Source organism: Rissa tridactyla, chromosome 6, assembly GCF_028500815.1.
Source record: "Rissa tridactyla isolate bRisTri1 chromosome 6, bRisTri1.patW.cur.20221130, whole genome shotgun sequence".
NCBI classification, from domain to species: Eukaryota; Metazoa; Chordata; class Aves; order Charadriiformes; family Laridae; genus Rissa; species Rissa tridactyla.
Window position 1 is genome coordinate 57416180 of NC_071471.1, and position 17510 is coordinate 57433689.

Below are 17510 nucleotides of genomic sequence, written 5' to 3' on the forward strand. Positions count from 1 at the left end.
GAGCACATCCCCGCTGACACGGCGTGGGCACCTGCAGAGCTGCGTGTGTGCGCACCACGCTGCTTGTCCAGCTGTGCACACCATGCGTGCACACCTATGCGCGCACTGTACGGGTGCGTGGGTGCCGGTGGGTGCACATGCGTCCAGGGTCGGGCCCCGGTGTGCTGGCACGTCAGGTTCGCGGCCCCAGGGAGCCGGTGTGCCCAGCACCATTCGCAGTCTCGGCATGCTCGAGCTGGCTTCCTGCCGGCGCCTGTGTTCTGTACCTGCCAGTCACAGGGAGAGTGTTGGGAGGCGGCTGGCGGAGTTTGTGCTAATAATTACCCAGGTGGTTACTAAATCTGGGATGAGCTAACGACTCAGCAGAGCGGGCGCTTGCCCTGAGCGCACATGCATGTGCGAGGCTGCAGCCGGGCACCCGGGCTGTGGGACACCAACGGGCAGGCACAGGAGCGCAGCATTGCACATGTGTGACGCTCACGCCCAGCCCAGCCCCAGTGGGCATCCCAGTCGCCCCACAGTGAACACAGAGAGCAGAGGCGGTTTCTGCCCCACAGCAGTGCCCCACAGCGGGTTCCCTGTGCCCAGACACTGTCACACTGGCCGTGGGGAGCCTGCAGCATGCAGCTGCGCAGCAAGCCCAGTGCTCAGACAGGCACCCTGCGAGAGCGGGTCATCGGAAATGAAATCAAAGGGTACTTGATGGTCGCATGGAAGCACCGTCGTCGGAGACAATCACTGGAACTGGAGAGCTCTTGAATCCAGCAAGGAGAGAAGAAGCGGGAGCAACAGGCAGAAGCTGTAGCCAGACACGTTCGAATGAGAAATAAGGGTTTTAGCAGGGCAGGTGATTAGCCACTTGAAGCAGCCCAAATGGCGTGGGCTCCTGCGGCTCCTGCTGTCTCCCAGCATGTCTCTCCTGGTGTCTCACTGTCTCTCCTGGTGACCACAGCCCCAGGCTCTGTGCTGGGGCACCTGCAAACGTGCTCTGCTGAGGTGACCTGGTAGCCTTATGCCCTGCCAGTGCTGTCCCAGTCTCTGCCACAGCCACTTTCTGCATCCAGAGACACATGGAGAGCTCTGTGACCAGCCCCACAGCGGCCACGCAAGAGAAAGGCATGTCAGGGAAGGCAGACTTGCAGACTAAGTGTGATCCTGCCTGGACACATCCACTGGCTTCAGGATTTTGGGCAAATCAGTGCCTTGCCTGGCCTGAGATGAGGCCTTTCTGTCAGTTTGGACTGGCTGCCAGGGCAGAGCTACTCCTGGGGTCCCTGAAGAGGGAGGGTGGCAGCAGAGAGGTGGGTGACCTGCAGGGTGACGGCAGAGGGAGGATGCTGAGCCCTCGGGGTGCGGCTGGGTGTTGCACTACAGGGGCTGCCCAGCTCCGCTCCCTTTCCCCCTCCCGTGCCCACAGTTGCATTGCTCTGTGGGGCAAACCCCTGCTGCACCGAGGCCGGGGCATGTCCCTAGCCCTGCTCACCCCATCGCCCAAGCTGCCCTTGCAGAAGGTGGGGAGCCGTGCCCCCAGTGCCACCTCCCCGCCCCCCCCCCCGCCCCAGCATCCACGGGGTGACCGCGGGGTGCAGCTCCTCTCCTACGAGCCGGGAGCCCCCCGCGGCCAGGAGCTCCCCCGCCGCGGCTCCGGCTGCCGGGGAAGCGATGCTCCGCTCGTCCCGGAGCCCCCACCACCACTTCCAGCCCCGGCGGGATCAGTGCCCGGGGCGATGCTCCCCAGCGGTTCCTCCCCCCCCCGCAGCATCCCTGCGATGGGGACAGTAAATCAGCGCGGCGCAGCCCCACCTCCGCGCTCTCCATTGGCAGCGGCCCCCCTCACCCCGCTCATTGGCGCTGCCGCCGCCGCCCGCCCCTACATAAGGCGCCGTTCGACCGGGCCAGCCCCGTCGGAAGCCGGGGGAGCGGCGGAACCGGAGCCGGGCGGTGCGGCGGGCGGCAAGGCGGGCGCTGCGGGATGCGCTCCCGCCGCCGCGGGGGCGCCGGGCAGCCCCCCTGGCCCGTGAGTAAGGGGGTGGTTTGCTGCTCCGTGAAGTTTTCCTGGGGATTCCCGGGCGGGGAGGGGGTGGCTGTCAACTCCGGCACGGTCACCGGCCCGGAAAGAAGTTGGTGGCGGGCGGAGCGGGGCTGTCCCCGCAGCGTGGAGGGGTATGCGGGGTGACAAGGCGGGAGGAAAGGGGATGATGGGCTGGGGGGGACGGGGCTCGGGAGGATGGAGCGGTGATGGGGGGTGTGGGCTGGAAGTGGGGGAGAGGCATCAGGGTGGCAAGAAGCAAGGGACAGAGAGGGAGAACAGGCAGCTCCTCTTTCTAGGGACATTTGTGCTTGGTCGTGGCTGAGCCCACAGAGGGGCCGGGGGCTGCAGATAGAGGAGTCCATCCGTGTGTGTGCCTGTGTGGGAAGGGGCTGGTTGTGGGCTGGTGGGTCTGGGAGCAGGTGGCTGCAGCTGAGACCCCCAAGGACCTGGTGTCCCTTTGGGCTGAGCTCAGAGGCTAAGGTGACTGCTCGTCTCCACACTGCATTAGCTGCTGCTGGCTGAGCCCCAGCGTGCCAGGACCGGTGCTGAGGAGTCCTGCCTGGGAGGGGAGAGGGATGGGACAGCCAGCAGCTGGGGGCTTTGTGCCCGTCGGAAGCATCTGCGATGGGATGCATGCATAGGCCAGGGTCTGCGAGAGGGGTGTGGGAGGGAGCAGTGCTGAGCCCACGGCAGCTGGAGCAGCCGGGGCAGCAGGTCCAGGGCTATGGGCTCTGACTGGAGCAGAGGCACTGCAGGGGCTGGGCTGCTTGGGGCTGAGGTGCTGTGGAGGGGACACTGCTGGCACCCCTGGGCAGCACAGCTGCTGTGGGAGAGGGGCTGCAGCGTCTGCGGGACATCTACTCCCTGTCCTCTGCCCTGGCGGGTACAGCTGTGGCAGCCTGGGAATGGCAGGAACAGGAATATGATGTTACTGGGGCACATGCAGCATGATGTCATGGGCTGCTGTGATGTCACCTTGTTGTCACTGCTCTGGGGTGCTTTTTGGGGTGTCATGAGGCCCCTGCCGCACAATGTCAATGGGATGTTATAGCCAGCTCCAGTAATGGAGGTGGCTGCAGCCCGGGATGGGATGTCACTGCAGTGGTGGAGCATGACATCACTGGGGTGCGTAGTGTGGTGGGCGGCGATGTCACGGGGGCATGCGGGATGGGGTGGCTGCACAGACAGCCAGCTCCCACCCTCCACATGATGTGGGCCAAGGGCTGGGGATGCGCATGTGTGTGCATAAGAAGCTCTGGGGACAGTATTTCCCCACCTGCCATGAGGGGTCTGGGGCACTGCCTGCCCCATGGCTCGCTTCCCAGTCCCAACCCATCCTCCCCACAGGGCATTGCCAGCTGCAGCCATGCACAGGGACAGATGAGCCCTACAAGCTGCATCCCTGCCATGGGGCCAGCACCCTGTCCCTGCGCTGCCTGGCTGCACCCTGCACAGGTGCCCATTGCACACCCTGCCTTGTTCCCATCCTTCTGCTGACTCTACCCCTGCCTGGCCCCTTGGCTTCATGTCACCAGCTTATCCGCACTGAGCACCCTGGGGTGACCGCAGTTCGTGGGGTGACCTTGCCACCAGATGCTACGACACAAGCCAGGACGTGGCTCTGCTTGGACAAGAGAGGCTGAGCTCTGCCCTGCGTACAAACAGGACCCCGCAGCCTCAAACCTCAGGTGGAGCTTCATGCTGGGGCCTTGGTGCTATCAGCAGCATGCTGGGAACCACAAGGCCTTTCCCATCCGTCATGCAGAGCCTGAGCCTCCCTCCCGCCTCCCAAAACAGCCTGGCTCTGGGCCGTGCATCCCTTCCCCATGGCACCAAGCACCGGATCTGCTGGGAAAAGCCTTTTGTCTGCAATCAGGAACATTGTTTCCTCCTGGAAAGGCTCCATCCAGCCTGGAGGGATTTTGGCTGCAGCTGGATGGGGTGGGGGGGTACCTGGGGAATGGGCCAAGCTGCGGGGAGCAGGAGATGGAAGGAAGGCAGAGCAAGAACAGTCCTGCTGGTGGCCTGGGACCAGCCACCCATCGCCTGGCTGTGGCCAGGGGTGAGGGGGCACCACTCTGCATCGGCTGGGGCTCACATTGTAGCCCTGCACCCATACGTCCACATGTGGGTGGCTCTCCCCCACGCTTACTTCAGTGAGCCCGGTGTGGGGCTGTGGAAAAGGCTCTCCCTCCCTCGCTGCCTGGCAATGCAGAGTGACACCCAGGGACTGTCCCATCTCTGTGCAACCCAATGAAAGCCCATTCGCCATCACATGTGGCTTGCATCGGGCACCTGCACCAGGGAAAGACCCAAGCTCCTGCCCCTGGAGAGCTGCTCTGGACAGGATGGCAGGGTGACAGGCACAGTGCTTCGAGCCTGCCTGGATGGTGGAGAGCACGGTGCCAGAGGGGGTCTGGCTGCGCCTGGGTCTGTGGGAGGATGCGGGTCATGCTAGGGAGGGGACGGGAGCCGCACAGAGTAGAGCTGGACACACACAAATCTACCCTTGCAGCCGCACCTGAGGAGCAGATGGGATTGGAGTGGGAAGGGGAGCAGGGCCTGGGCAGTGGGAGGCAGGGCTCTGGGTGTGCTGAGCAGTGGGATTCAAGATCTCCTTTGCAGCTGGAGGACAGTCCCTTCCTGCCCAGCCAGGTGGGCAAGAAAGCTATTTGCTTGTGGCAGGGGAATCCTTGGCCCCCAAAGACCCTTGGGACCATTCCCATCCCCAGGGGAGGCACAGCAGGCTGCTCCCGCAGCCCGGTGGATCTGCCAGGATCTAAACCATCAGACCGCTTCCCTTCTCCAAGCCAGGCATGTGTGGCACCACACAGCTGCCACAGCTTCCTTTGCTCGCTGGCAGGATCCACAGCATGGGACCAGCTGGCAGCGGGGCCATTCTCCCCTATCCCCATGACGGTGCTGGGGGCTGTTCCTGGCTCCCCAGGAAGCAGGGGCAGCCCTTCCCAGGGGGATGGCATGGTCACATGGAGCAGTAACCCCTGCCTTGGTGGCCGGGTGCCCCAGCCATCCCTCCAGGCTGCGAGAGTGGGACAGGATGCTCTTGCTCCCAGCAGGAGCACTGGCACGTGGGGTCGTGCCCACAGCCCAGGGACTCACAGCTCAGTGCTGGACTTTCCCCCTCTGGAGGGGACCGCCTGGCCTATGGCAAGGGCTGGCCGGCCTAAGTGCCACCTTGCTCGTCACCCGTGTTACAGCCAGGTCAGAGCCAGCTCCAAAATCTCCGCAGCCTGGCCAGCAGTGCTGGCAGGCACCATCCTCCGCAGTCCAGGTTAATTGAACCTCTTCTCCCAGTCTCCCGTTCCTCCCAGCATCTCCTTCCCGTGACCACGTCCCTGTGCAGACACCTTCCCCAGCTGGCTTGGGAGGAGCTCACCCTGCAGAGCCCCCGGGAGAGCCAGTGCCAGCAGAGTGGAGAAACTGAGGCATGCAGGAGTCACCTGGCAGAGTATCCCCATATTCTCTCCATGGCCCTCTCCAGCTCGGGAGGGATAAGCTCCCCAGCCAGGTGACCACCTGCTTCCTCTGGCCCTGCCAAGGGAGCAGGGATTGGCATCATGACTTGCCAGGAGCCTGGGTGCTGGCAGCCCTTTGGGGCAGGGCGAGCTGGGGCTGAGCCCAGCTTCGTCAGCACCCCACAGCCCTCCTGCCGCCTCCTGGGTCCCTCCCATGGGATGGGCTCCCACAGCCCTGCTTCTGCTCAGCCTTGGCTCCTAGCTCGCTGGGGTACAGTCCTGTCCCAAGGAAGCCCTGAGGGTGAGCTGCAGCTGGGAGGGTCCGTGCGTGGGGATGCCAGAGCTGTGACAGCACCCAAGCGTCTGGGGGATGGTGGGGTGGCACAAGCTGGGATGGGTGGCAAAGGGTGGAAAGAGAGCATCTCCTGTGCAAGGGCGGTGGGGATGCTCGGGCACCGTGGACCAGGGTCCCCTCCTGGAGCTGACTGGATGCAGGTCTCTCCCAGGTGCCCAGGATGCTGGCGCTGTGGCTGCTGTCCCTGGCCTGGCTCAGCGAGGGCTCCCAGCGCAGCGAGCCCATGTTCACGGCCGTCACCCACCGCCTCCTCCCACCTGACTATGACAGCAACCCCACACAGCTCAACTACGGCGTGGCTGTCACCGACCTGGATGCCGACGGTGACTTCGAGATCGTGGTGGCAGGGTGAGTGGTATACCCAGTGCCTGGGTGACAGCGGGACCTGGTGGCCCTGCAGGGCCTGGAACTCTTCATTCCTCCACGCGCATGTGGCTGGCTGAGGGGGTGTGCACAAAGGTGGTGGGCTGGGGGTCTGCATACACCCGCATAGGGTGTTGATGCCAGCCGGGCACCTGCGTGGGGCCACGTGGGTGCCCCCATCCCGGGGCCAGGTCCCCCCTCTGCGGGGCGGTGGCAGCTGCCCAGTGGCCAGGGTCCACCCTGCAGTGCAGAGCCAGTGTGTCCCCAAGCCGGCTCGGCTCCGCTGACAGGACTCAGCGCTCTCCGGAGATTCGGTTAATTGGCTGGAGGTTTTTTATAGCCCTTTATTGGAGTGATGGCTCGGAAGGGCAGGCAGGAGGCAGGGAGCCGTGCACTGCCAGCGCCCGAGCCGGGCTGGACATGGAGCAGCTGCTGCCAGCAGGTCCAGCCCTGGCTGGGGACAGTGGGGACAATGGCACAGCCTCTGTGTGTGTGTGCTGGCACAGCTGTGGGCTGCCAGCACAGTGTGTCTGTGTACACACTGCCGCGTTCACCCCCAAGGGAGGCTTGCACACGTGGGTGTGCTCACCTGGAGGGGACCCCTCACCCCCACAGAACCCAGCTGGGGGGGCTGCAGGAGCCAGGGCACCATGGTGGCAGGCAGAGTCCAGCCCTGCCACCGCTCTGAGCATCAGCCTGGGGGACCAAGCCACGGGACCACCAGGGACCCCCTGAGGGGCCCAGGCCACCACTCCCAGCCGAGCTGAGCCAAGCAGCCAGCTGGGGTTTTGTAAGCGGCCACGGTGCCCGTTGTATAACTTGTTTACTGGTGCACGGGGCAGGAGCAGGCGGGGAGCCTGTGGGGAGCAGCGTGCCGAGAGGATTTGCCTTGTGTGCCGGTTTCCCTGCCCTCGGAAAGAGCTGCAAGCAGGAACCTGTGCCCCATCCTGCCCTGCTGGCCACCTACTTGGCACTGCCCTGTGGTACCCAGGCCAGGTAGACATGGAATGCCCAACATGGACTGGAACAGGTCCAGGCTGAGCCCTCCCCACTGGCAGCCAGGAGCCAGCCCCAAGTTCGGGTGCTGAGGGCAGCCCAGGGTCCCTGACCTCCAGGGACCACACAGGTCCCTGCTGTGCCCATTATGGGGAAAATCTGATGTCGCACCCAGTGTCCCCCCAGGCATGGGGGCTTTCATCCTGTCCCCAAGCCTTGAGGAGCCATCACCCCTGCTCGCACCCACAGGTACAATGGCCCCAACCTGGTGCTCAAGTATGACAAGGCACGGGGACGGCTGGTGAACTTGGCGGAGGACGAGCGGGGCTCCCCGTACTACGCGCTGCGGGACCGGCAGGGCAACGCCATCGGCGTGACAGCCTGCGACATCGACGGGGATGGCCGCGAGGAGGTCTACTTCCTCAACACCAACAACGCCTTCTCCGGTGAGCCCCGCCGGCGGCCGTGCCCCGAGGCCCGGGTGCAGGGGGAGCTCCCGGCACGGCCGCCTGCGACCTTCGGCGCGTGAGGGATGTGTGCGGGCTGGAGTTAATTTCTCAGTTGAGTGGCTCCATTGATTGATGGCAGCGCAGGCGGGACGCTGAGCCCAGCCAGCCGCTGAGTCAGCACTTCCAGCTGCCCATCGCCCTCCCCGCGGCACCCCAATTGGGACGGCAACTTCCCCGACACCCCCAGGGCTGCCCTGCCACAGGGACCCTGTGCTGTAAATCCCGCCCTGAGGCAGCTCTGTCCCTCCATGCCATGATTCCTCTGTGCCCACTGGACCAAGCCAGGTCTAATCCTGCCCTGCCGGTGCTGTCCCAGTTCCCGGGATGTCTGTCATGGGGAGGAGACCCGCATGCCCCAGCCCGGCACCGGGCATCCCCGGAGCTCCCTGGGTCAGTGTTCCAGCCCAGCTCTGTGTCCCTGTCCCACCGCCCTGACCTCCATGCGGTGGATCTGTCTTCCTGACGCTCCTAATTACCTGGGCTGGCGGTGACCGCCAGCACACCTGTCCCTAAATCAGGCGCTGCCATCGGCGCTGTCACGGGCAGCGCAGCTCGCTGCCTGTGCCTGGCACCGCATCGATTTTTTACCTTCCTGGGGATGATCTACGGGGCTGTGCCCCATTGGGACACATTTTACCTTAATGAGTTGATTCTTCTGCATGTCTCCTGGTGGCTCTTAAGGGTCACAGGGGCTCTTGCAGCGGCAGCTTGGCCCTGTGGCACTGCTGGGGGCTGTGGGGGACAGAGCAGGGGTCTGGGATGCTCTGGGAAAAGGGTACCCCTTCCACAGCCTCCCCTTGCCACAGGGCACCCTCCTTGGGACAAGGCGGGATGCTGCAGCCCCCTGACCTGTGCCCCCCCCCCCCCCCCCCAGGCATGGCCACCTACACAGACAAGCTCTTCAAGCTCCGCAACGGGCGCTGGGAGGACCTCCTGAGCGACGAGGTGAACCGGGATGTGGCCAGCCGCTTTGCCGGGCGCTCCGTCGCCTGCGTGGACCGGACGGTGAGCAGGCAGGGCATGGTGTGCCGGGGGCATCCCTGCTCCTTTCCCACCCCTCCATGCCCCTCCAATCCTCCCCTGTGCGGCCCCAGGGACCTTTCCCCTCCCCTGGGCACCAGCGCCATCCCACTCCCTGCTGGGGCTGGGGAGTGCTTCCCAGCAGCCCCTGGCTGTCAGGGCTGGGAGCCCCCCCGGCTGTGGGGACTGCGGGCGCCTGTCCACACGGTTGCCGCCAGCTGATAAACGTGCCTGTCGAGGTGATTTATGTTCCTGTCACCTGCTCTTTCTTCTTCCTCCTCCCCCAGTGGTTTGTTTCCAAACGATTATCACTAAATCAGGGTCCAGCTGCTGCATGGGACAAGGGGGGTGGTGGGGATGGGGTGGACCTGGCACATTGGGGATGCTGGGAGGGGGGGCGGGCAGGATGCTCTGTGCCAGCACCCTGAGCCTGGGGACCACAGAGGCACATCCCCAGGACACCACTCCCAGGGTGCTTTTCACCATGGGCTTTGCAGAGCTCTTGCTCAGCACGTGGTAGCAGTGCCTGGTCCCATGGAGCCATGAGAGCATCCAGCCCCACGGCAGGGATCCCATGGTCCCCATGGAGTCAGGTTTTGGGTGGGTGGGTGCTGAGGAGGTGCCGCCGGCCGCAGGGCTCCGGCAGGTACTCCATCTACATCGCCAACTACGCCAGCGGCAACGTGGGCCCCCACGCCCTGATCGAGATGGACGTGGCTGCCAGCGACCCTGCCCGCGGCGTCGTGGTGCTGGTGGACGTGGCCGCCCAGGCTGGCGTCAACAAGTACACAGGTACCCGGCTGCTGTGGCCCCACGGAGGGGACGGGGCACCGCTGGGCATGGCGAGTGTGGGACCCCATTCCAGGCAGTGGCCCACGCCACGCTTTAGGCTGCCGGACTGCCCCATCTAGTGGCAGACCCACGGCCCGTGGAAGGGACCAGGGCCACGAGATGCTTGCCCAGGACCCCTGTACCCACCATCACCCTGGCTGATCCCTCCAGAACCCACAGCATCTGCAGGGCTGGCGGCATGGCAGGGGGATGTAGACACAAATGCAGGGCAGCAGGGAACATGCCAGCCTGCACCCCATGCTGCCCCACCACTGTGGGGACTGCCGCCGTGCCCAGTCTCCCCAGCAGTAAATTGTCACTAATTAGGAGTATTGTCACCATGGCGATGGCAGTGATTAGAGTTGGAAGTGACACAAGTGGCTGCCAGGCCCAATTAGCTACTGATGAGAGGGACTGAGGGAGGGAGGTGGGTGAGGGAGGCATGCCGGGGGTCCCAGGAGCACCGGGTGGGCATGGGGGGGGCATGAACACCCCCCCTCCCTGGGGCAGGGTGCCAGCTGCCCCCTCACCCCAGGGCTACTGTCCCCAGGGGGCCGTGGGGTGGCCGTGGGCCCCATCCTGAGCGACAGCGCCTCCGACATATTCTGCGGTAACGAGAACAGCCCCAATTTCCTCTTCCACAACGGGGGGGACGGGACATACCGGGACGTCGCAGCTGCCGTGGGTGAGTAGGGGGAGCGGGGGAGAGGACCCAGGTGTCGGGGTGTCCAGGGCAGGGCTGGCTCTGCCTGCCCCTGCCTGCCTGGGCGGGCTGAGCAGAGGGTGGAGGGACAGCCCTGGGGGCACAGAGCCCCACTGACTGCTGGGGGTTGCTGAGGTGCACCAGGGCACTCATCAGGGCAGGGATGCAGCCCTGTGTGGGGAGGACCTGCCGGGGGGACCACGGGGCATATCCTGGGAGGCATCCCAGGGAGACGGAGGCAGGGACGGGGACCTGTCTCCCCCCGTTCCCTTGCGGCTCCCCAGGGCTGGATGACCCCTACCAGCACGGACGTGGCGTGGCTCTGGCTGACTTCAACCGTGACGGCCGGGTCGACATCGTCTACGGCAACTGGAATGGGCCGCACCGCCTCTACCTGCAGAGCGGGGCCCCTGGGCGCGTCCGATTCCGGGTGAGGGCTGGGAACGGGACCCCCCCACCGCTGGCTCTGTGGACGACCATCAGGGTGCTGTGAAGCACCCTGTGAAGAAAATGTGGGTGAAGCCCGGTGTCCCGCTCCCCGTACCCGTTGTCACCCTGTGCCCATCCCTTGCGCAGGACATCGCCACCCCCAAGTTCTCCATGCCGTCCCCCGTCCGCACCGTCATCGCAGCCGACTTCGACAACGACCAAGAGCTGGAGGTTTTCTTCAATAACATCGCCTACCGCGGCTCCTCTGCCAACCGCCTCTTCCGGTAGGAGCACAGCGGGTATCAGGGGGGCCGAGCAGCTCTTGCGGCACAGCCAGGCTCACGGGGCTCCTCTCCAGCAGTGCCACTGCTGGGGCTCGGCTAATAAAGGCACCGTGACTGAGCCCTTCCCAGCATCATTACCAGCCACTGCGATCGTGCCTGCAGCAGCCCCCGGGGTCCCCAGCACCGCTGATTAGCAGCCGTGTGGAAGCTTGTTTGTGGCTCCTGTTGATCGTGGGGGTCAATTCCTCATTACCGCTGCGTGACACCTCCTCACCCGCCATGCAGGGTGGTGGGAGTTGGTTGTCCCCGTCTGGTGCTGGCACCTGTGGGTGGGTGGGGGGTAGTGGTGTGGTGGGGAGGACCTGGGGGGAGGGTATCCAGTCCCAGAGGGTTGCGGCAGTGTTCGGAGATGGCAGTGCTGCTCCACAGTTCAGTCCCACAAGAGCCAGGCTCTCACAACATCCCTGTCACCCCTCCATGGAGCAGGGATGTGAGGTGCCAACAGGCAGGGGCCAGTCCCGTCCCCTATCCACCCTGCAAAGCCACCAGCATCACCACCGGGGCTGTAACCTCTCTGCAAAGCTGCTCAAGGGGGACAGGGAGCTGCCGGGGGCCGCAAGGGCTGACACTAACATCCTGTCTGTGCTCCGCAGGCTCATCCGCAGGGAGCACTCGGACCCCATTGTGGAAGAGCTGAATCCGGGGGATGCGCTGGAGCCAGAGGGTCGGGGCACAGGTGAGTCCCCTCACTCCTGGCAGGGGCAGCCTGTGCCGGGGGTGTACCACAGCACCACCTGGCACGCTCTGTGCCTGGGGATGCCACATGCCCAGCTTGGTCACCTGCCTGCTCACCACCAGCTCACTGGAGCCCCCGTGACCCAGCAGTGTCCCTGTGGTTTCTCTCTCCACCTGTACCCAGCTCAGGGTGCCATCTCTTGTTTCCAGGGCTTTGGTCTTGGAGAGCTTCTTCCACTGTTCAAAGCTAGCCTCTGTGTTTGGGAGTGGACCAGGCAGCCTCCTGTGTCCCACAGCCCCCCAGGCACTGCCTGCCCCTGTTCCCCCACTGCCGGGGGAGCTGACCCACCTGATTGCAGGGTGTCACCCATCTGCCTCCACTGGGGTCACTCCATCATCCCTACTGCCCCTGCATCACTGTGAGTGCTGCTGCCAGCACTGGCAGCAGGGTCTACTGCTTAAAGACATGGGGCCAGACCCCAGACATGACCTGATCCTGTCCTTGCAGGGGGTGCAGTGACGGATTTCGACGGTGATGGGATGCTGGACCTAATCCTGTCCCATGGCGAGTCCATGGCACAGCCAATCTCCATCTTCAAGGGCACTCAGGTGAGTCAAGCAGAGGATCCTCACGTTATCCCCATTCCTTCTGCCTCTCCGGGCTCAGTATCCCTGCTCCCTCCCAGGGCACCAGCAACAACTGGCTGCGTGTCATCCCCCGCACCCGTTTCGGGGCCTTTGCTCGGGGGGCCAAGGTGGTGCTGTTCACGCGGCACAGCGGGGCCCACCTGCGCATCATCGATGGTGGATCAGGGTACCTCTGCGAGATGGAGCCCGTGGCGCACTTCGGACTGGGTGAGCCAAGGGGGCTACCTCCACCCCCAGCCATCCCCAGCACCCCACTTGATGGCCTCTTGAGCCCTGCACCCCCTACCAACCAGGGGCCACCTCTGTCACCTTGGTGGCCACCTGATGGTAGTCATCCATGCCCATCGCCCTGGGCATGGTGGGCTCCAGGGGAAGCTGCAGGCAGGGTGCCCAGCCACGGCAGCCCTGCTGCAAGGGGCACCTACTCCTTCCCCACACCCTGCCTGCTGCTTTGCCCAGGCACTGGGGCTTCCCCTGCCCATTAACCGTCCATGGCTCGGCGTGGCCAGCAGCCAAGCCCACAGGGGTGTCCCTGATGGCTGGCAGGGCAGCCCATCGTTCCCACATGCACCCCTTGGGCTGCATCCCTGTGCATGGGCTGTCACCACGGGCACCTGCATCCCGGATCAGGGAGCAAGGGGAGGCTTTGCCCCTCCATCCCTACCACCCCCCCACCTCCTTTCAGCCCCTGCCCGCCCCGGAGACCCCCCCTCTGACAGGCTGCCCGCCTGCAGGGCGCGACGAAGCCAGCAGCCTGGAGGTGACCTGGCCGGATGGCCGCGTCATGGTGCGAGCTGTGGCCAGCAGTGAGACCAACTCTGTCCTGGAGGTCCCCTACCCTCTGGATGTGGAGGAGCCACTCATGCCTGCCCCGCTGGAGGTGAGGGACAGGTGGGGGCACAGGGCAGGAGGCTTTGGGGGGCAGGAATGAGGGGCTGGGCTCTGCTGGCTCGATGGCTGCCCAGGGCTGATTCTTCCCCATCCCGGCGGTCTCTGCTTCTCCCCAAATGCAGTGCGGGCAGGGATTCTCCCAGCACGAGAACGGACGCTGTGTAGGTGAGTGCCTGCACCTTGGATGCTGTGGCACGTCCCCATGGGCGCAGCTGGGGGCAGCAGCCAGGGAGGAGGCTGGGTGTGCAGGCAGGGCTGCTACCTCGCTCAGTGCAGGGTACAACTGCCTGCCCGGCACAGGGTGTGGGATTGGGGGCAGTGGCACGGCTCCGGAGGGGACCCATGGTGTCACGGGGAGGGGGTAGAGTGCTGTGCTGGGGGTGGGAGGCATGGCAGGCATGTGACAGGCGTTGCGCTAGAGCCACAAGTGATGGAGGGGCAACGGGGATGTGACAGTGGCCATGCCATGAGCCTCCCGAGCAGAGGCATGGCTTGTGCATGGCTACCTCTGGGGGGAGGTCATTCGGCATGTGCGGGGGAAACTGGAGGGGCCATGGCCAGCAGCCCCAAGCTCCCAGCCCGTCCATCCCACCAAGGCCTCTCTGCCCGCAGACATGGACGAGTGCACCGAGTTCCCCTTCGTCTGTCCCCGGGACAAACCCGTCTGCATCAACACCTACGGCGGGTACCGGTGCCGCAGCAACAAGCGCTGCAGCCGGGGCTTCGAGCCCAACGAGGATGGCACGGCTTGCGTGGGTGAGTGACGGCGGGGATGCCCTGACCCTGTGCAGCCCTGAAGCACCTCCCTGGGATGCTGTTGCACCCCTGCCACCCAAGTCCTGGCCGTATCCCGCAAGCTGCCACGCAGCTGCCCAGCCCCTTGCGCCCTGGCTCTGTATCTGTTCATCCTGCGCCTCCTGCTGAGCCCCCACTGACTCCCCTTCTCTCTCTCTCTCTCTCTTTCTCTCTCTTTTTCTTTCTTGCTCCTTCTCTGTGCAGCTCAAGTGGCCTTTTTTGGGGGATACCCCTCCGTCGGGAGCTGGCCTGGGCCCCCCCTTGGTGCCCTCCTCCCTCTAGTCCTTGGACTCTGCCTTTGCCTCTATGCACTTTAACCCCTGCCCGTAACATGCCAGAGCAGCCTTGGCGGAAGGACCGGCCGGTCTCTGCCTGTCTCTCTCTTTCTCTTTCTCTCTCTCTCCATGTCGAACCACCCTGGAAGTGCCGGCTGTGCCCTGCCGGGGCGGCTGGCGGTGGGACGGGCACGGAGCCTGGCTGCCCGGCCGTGGCGGGGGCTTGCCCCTTGCTCCATGTCTAGGAAAGCAGCCCCCGGGGCAGCGCCCCTTCGCTGGCACCTCCCCGCCCCGTCGCTTGCTCCGTCGCCTCGATACCGTACCGTGTGCCTGCTGGTTTGGCCTGCGACGTGTGTGCTTCGCCTGCCCCCTCCTCGGTGGTGGGGACCCCCCTTCCTCGGTGACGGGGACCGCCCCCCCCCAGCCCCGGCAGAGGAGGGTCCCCCCAAGTCCTGCGGGGAAAGGACCCTCCTGGTCTGTTTTTTAATGTATTGACCCCACCGTTTGGAGTCGGACCCTGCTCAGTCTTCCAACCCCTCTCCTGGAGAACCCTGTCCTCCCCCAATAAACTATATCCTGTCTATTAGCCTGGCCTGCTGAGCTGTGTGGGGCAGAGCTGTGCCCATGCTTCTGCCAACCCTGCCCTGGAGCTGCACGGGGAAGCGGGGGCCGGGTGGGGAGCAGCCTCAGCATCCCCCAACTCCCCATGCCGTGGGGTCAGGAGCTAGTTGGAGGGTGCACAGCGGCCCCATGCAGCTCTGCCCGTGCCTATCCCTGGTCCCAGCCACAGGAGCACAGCCAGATGTGCAGCACTGGGGGGGATGGATGGGGTGTAGCAGGCTGGGGCTGTGCTGCCTTCTTGCCATGTGTTATAACCCCATGCCACTCTCTTCCCCACCACCAGACATCAACGAGTGTGCCCAGGGCTTGCACAACTGCAGCCAGCTCTGCACCAACACCCCCGGGGCACACACCTGCCATTGTCGCCCGGGCTTCCGTCCCCTTGATCCCACTGCCAGCCAGTGCCTGGGTGAGTACCTGCAGGCAGCGGGGCTGGCAGCCAGTGGCACTCACCTGCCCGCCCCTGCCAGGTGCAGCCGTGCTGCCCTGGGAGCAGGGATGCTGTTTCCTGGGGTGCCCTGTTTTGCTCACAGCCCTGGTCCCGGCCAACCCAAAACACGGCGGGGCTGTGGCTGTGCAGGAGTTGGTGAAGTGAGGAGGCATCTGCCACCTGACAGCCTCGGGGACAAGCAGTGGCAGGACCACAGCTGCGTGGGTGCAGGCATTGGAGATGCGTTCATATCCCAGCTTCACGAGCTGCCCCCACCCTGCCCTGTGTCCCTTCCATCCCCTGTCCTGCCCGTGCCGCATGACGACCGTGCCCTTTGCGCAGCTCTGACCCTCTCCCCTTCTCTTCCAGACATAGACGAGTGCCAGGCACAGCCCGGCCCCTGCGACCACATCTGCCACAACAGCCACGGCTCCTTCCACTGCCACTGCCGCCATGGCTTCTCCCTGGGGGCAGGCGGGCGCTGCCAGCACAACTAGCTTGCCCTGGCACAGCCAGGTGCCCCCTGCTCGCCCCCAGCCCCGTGCTGGTTGCACCCGATGCCAACTGAATAAACCCTTTCCTGCACTAGTTTCCCTGTGGGTCCCTGTCACCGGGGCCACAGAGCTGTCCCCATCCCCCTCATGCACTGCCTCATCTCTCCCCCTTATTTCCCCCCATGCTCTCCCTCTTTGTGGGGCTCTGTGCCCCCCGGTGTGCTGGGGGATGCCCAGCCCCAGCCCAGCCTGGCTCTGTGCCCCCACCACCATCTCCCCGCTCGACCCAGGAGGACACAGAGCAGGAGACAGAGGATGAAGTGCGGGGTTTATTGAGGAAGGTCTCCATGCAGGGGGGCCCCAGCAGGAACGGCGGGGCCAGGGCCACCCTGCACACACACCGCTGTGGCCGAGCCAAAAGGAGTCCCACGGGGCAGGGTCCTTCCTCCGGGACCCTGTGAGAGAAACACCATCTCGGTTCAGCGCTGCACCCAGGCAGGGGCTCTTCTTCCCAGGGTGCTGGATGTCACGGGGACCCTCCAATTCCCGCCATCTGACCCTGGCCCATGAACCCCCACCCCTTGCAGCTGGGCCCAGGTGCTCCTCGGGGCTGAGAATCAGGGTGCTGGTGGCAGAAGCATGCAGGATGTGTGGGCAGGGGAGGGTTCAGCAGCAGGAGAGGAAGGGTCCTGGTGGATCTACTCCCTGCGTGGGAGCAGGTCATGGGGCAGAGCAGGCAGGGGGCTGCTGGCAGCCAGGTGTGGGGCAGGCTCTGCCAGGACTGGGCAGGGAGCCTGGCTCACCTATGCCACAGCTCAGCCTCCACTATGCTGGGCCATGCACTAGCCCAGGGCACACAGCACAAGGGCAGGGGCCTGGCCAGTGCTGTACTTCCCTGCCCTGGGCACGGGGCTTGGGGCTGGGGACCTTTCTGGGTCCGGCTGAGCGTGACACCAAGTCAGGCAGGGAGCAGAAACCAGTGCCCAGTGTGGCGGGCAGTGCAGGAGGATGCTGCTGCCAGAAGGGTGAGGGCGTCTGGCCAGGGCTGGGGAGCAGCAACGGGCAGCGCGGGGGGCAGGGCCGGGGCGAATGCATGGCACCATCATGCAGATGAAGCAGCACCAGGGCTCTGCCAGGCTCCCTGGGCAGTGGGCACACGGCAGCTGAGCCCACCCTGCAGCACCAAGAGCGGGACGCCCCAGGGAGGGGGTGCAGCAAGGGATAAGCCTGTATCCCCCCACTTTAGAGCTGCCTGGGGCTTTGCTCCCCCATGCATGGCACGCAGGGTGCTGCCCGCGGCAGGGCAAGCTCCTTCGCTTGGGGCAGGGGCAGCAGCGCAGAGTGCCCCGGCGGGCTGCGGCAGCCCCTTGGCACCGGTTTGGCTCAGTGGGAAGCACATGGGACACCCCAGCACCAGCCCCTGCCCGCAGTGGGTCTGAGCAGTGGCAGAGCCACTGCGGGGGGCACAGAACAGAGGTGGGGTGGGCAGCCCCTCTGGGCAGCCCCCGGCCTCCCCCTCCCACCCTCCCTGGGCTCAGAAGCGGGTGCTCTGGTAGTGCAGCCTGCGGAGCTCGGAAAGGCCACTGTCCCGGCAGTACGAGTCCCTGCAGGGACTCCCGGCCA

The 17510-nt window shown here is 65.2% G+C and overlaps 1 protein-coding gene across 4 annotated transcripts; it reads left to right on the forward strand.

Moving 5' to 3' along the window:
* The first annotated feature begins 1919 nt into the window (after window positions 1-1919).
* Window positions 1920-15926, forward strand: CRTAC1 (cartilage acidic protein 1). Of its 4 annotated transcripts, XM_054207394.1 has the most exons (16): window positions 1920-2017; window positions 6015-6211; window positions 7472-7668; window positions 8606-8736; window positions 9387-9543; window positions 10133-10267; window positions 10570-10715; window positions 10862-10998; window positions 11652-11734; window positions 12242-12342; window positions 12420-12588; window positions 13116-13261; window positions 13395-13437; window positions 13885-14028; window positions 15247-15372; window positions 15763-15926. In XM_054207394.1, the coding sequence occupies exons 1-16, from the start codon at window positions 1973-1975 to the stop codon at window positions 15888-15890; spliced, it is 2085 nt and encodes a 694-aa protein (XP_054063369.1). In that variant the 5' UTR covers window positions 1920-1972; the 3' UTR covers window positions 15891-15926. The 4 variants fall into 4 exon arrangements, with proteins under 4 accessions (XP_054063369.1, XP_054063372.1, XP_054063371.1 ...); XM_054207397.1 differs by lacking the exon at window positions 13395-13437 and having other exon boundaries at window positions 15763-15891; XM_054207396.1 differs by lacking the exons at window positions 15247-15372; window positions 15763-15926 and adding an exon at window positions 14272-14729.
* Window positions 15927-17510: the final 1584 nt, after the last annotated feature.

Excerpts from the sequence above, each read along its gene's own strand:
- CRTAC1 (XM_054207394.1), top strand. The coding sequence starts at position 1,973 with ATGCGCTCCCGCCGCCGCGGGGGCGCCGGGCAGCCCCCCTGGCCC. Across the intron at positions 11,735-12,241 it reads GCCAGAGGGTCGGGGCACAG|GGGGTGCAGTGACGGATTTC; the intron begins GTGAGTCCCCTC and ends CTGTCCTTGCAG. Across the intron at positions 15,373-15,762 it reads CACTGCCAGCCAGTGCCTGG|ACATAGACGAGTGCCAGGCA; the intron begins GTGAGTACCTGC and ends CTTCTCTTCCAG.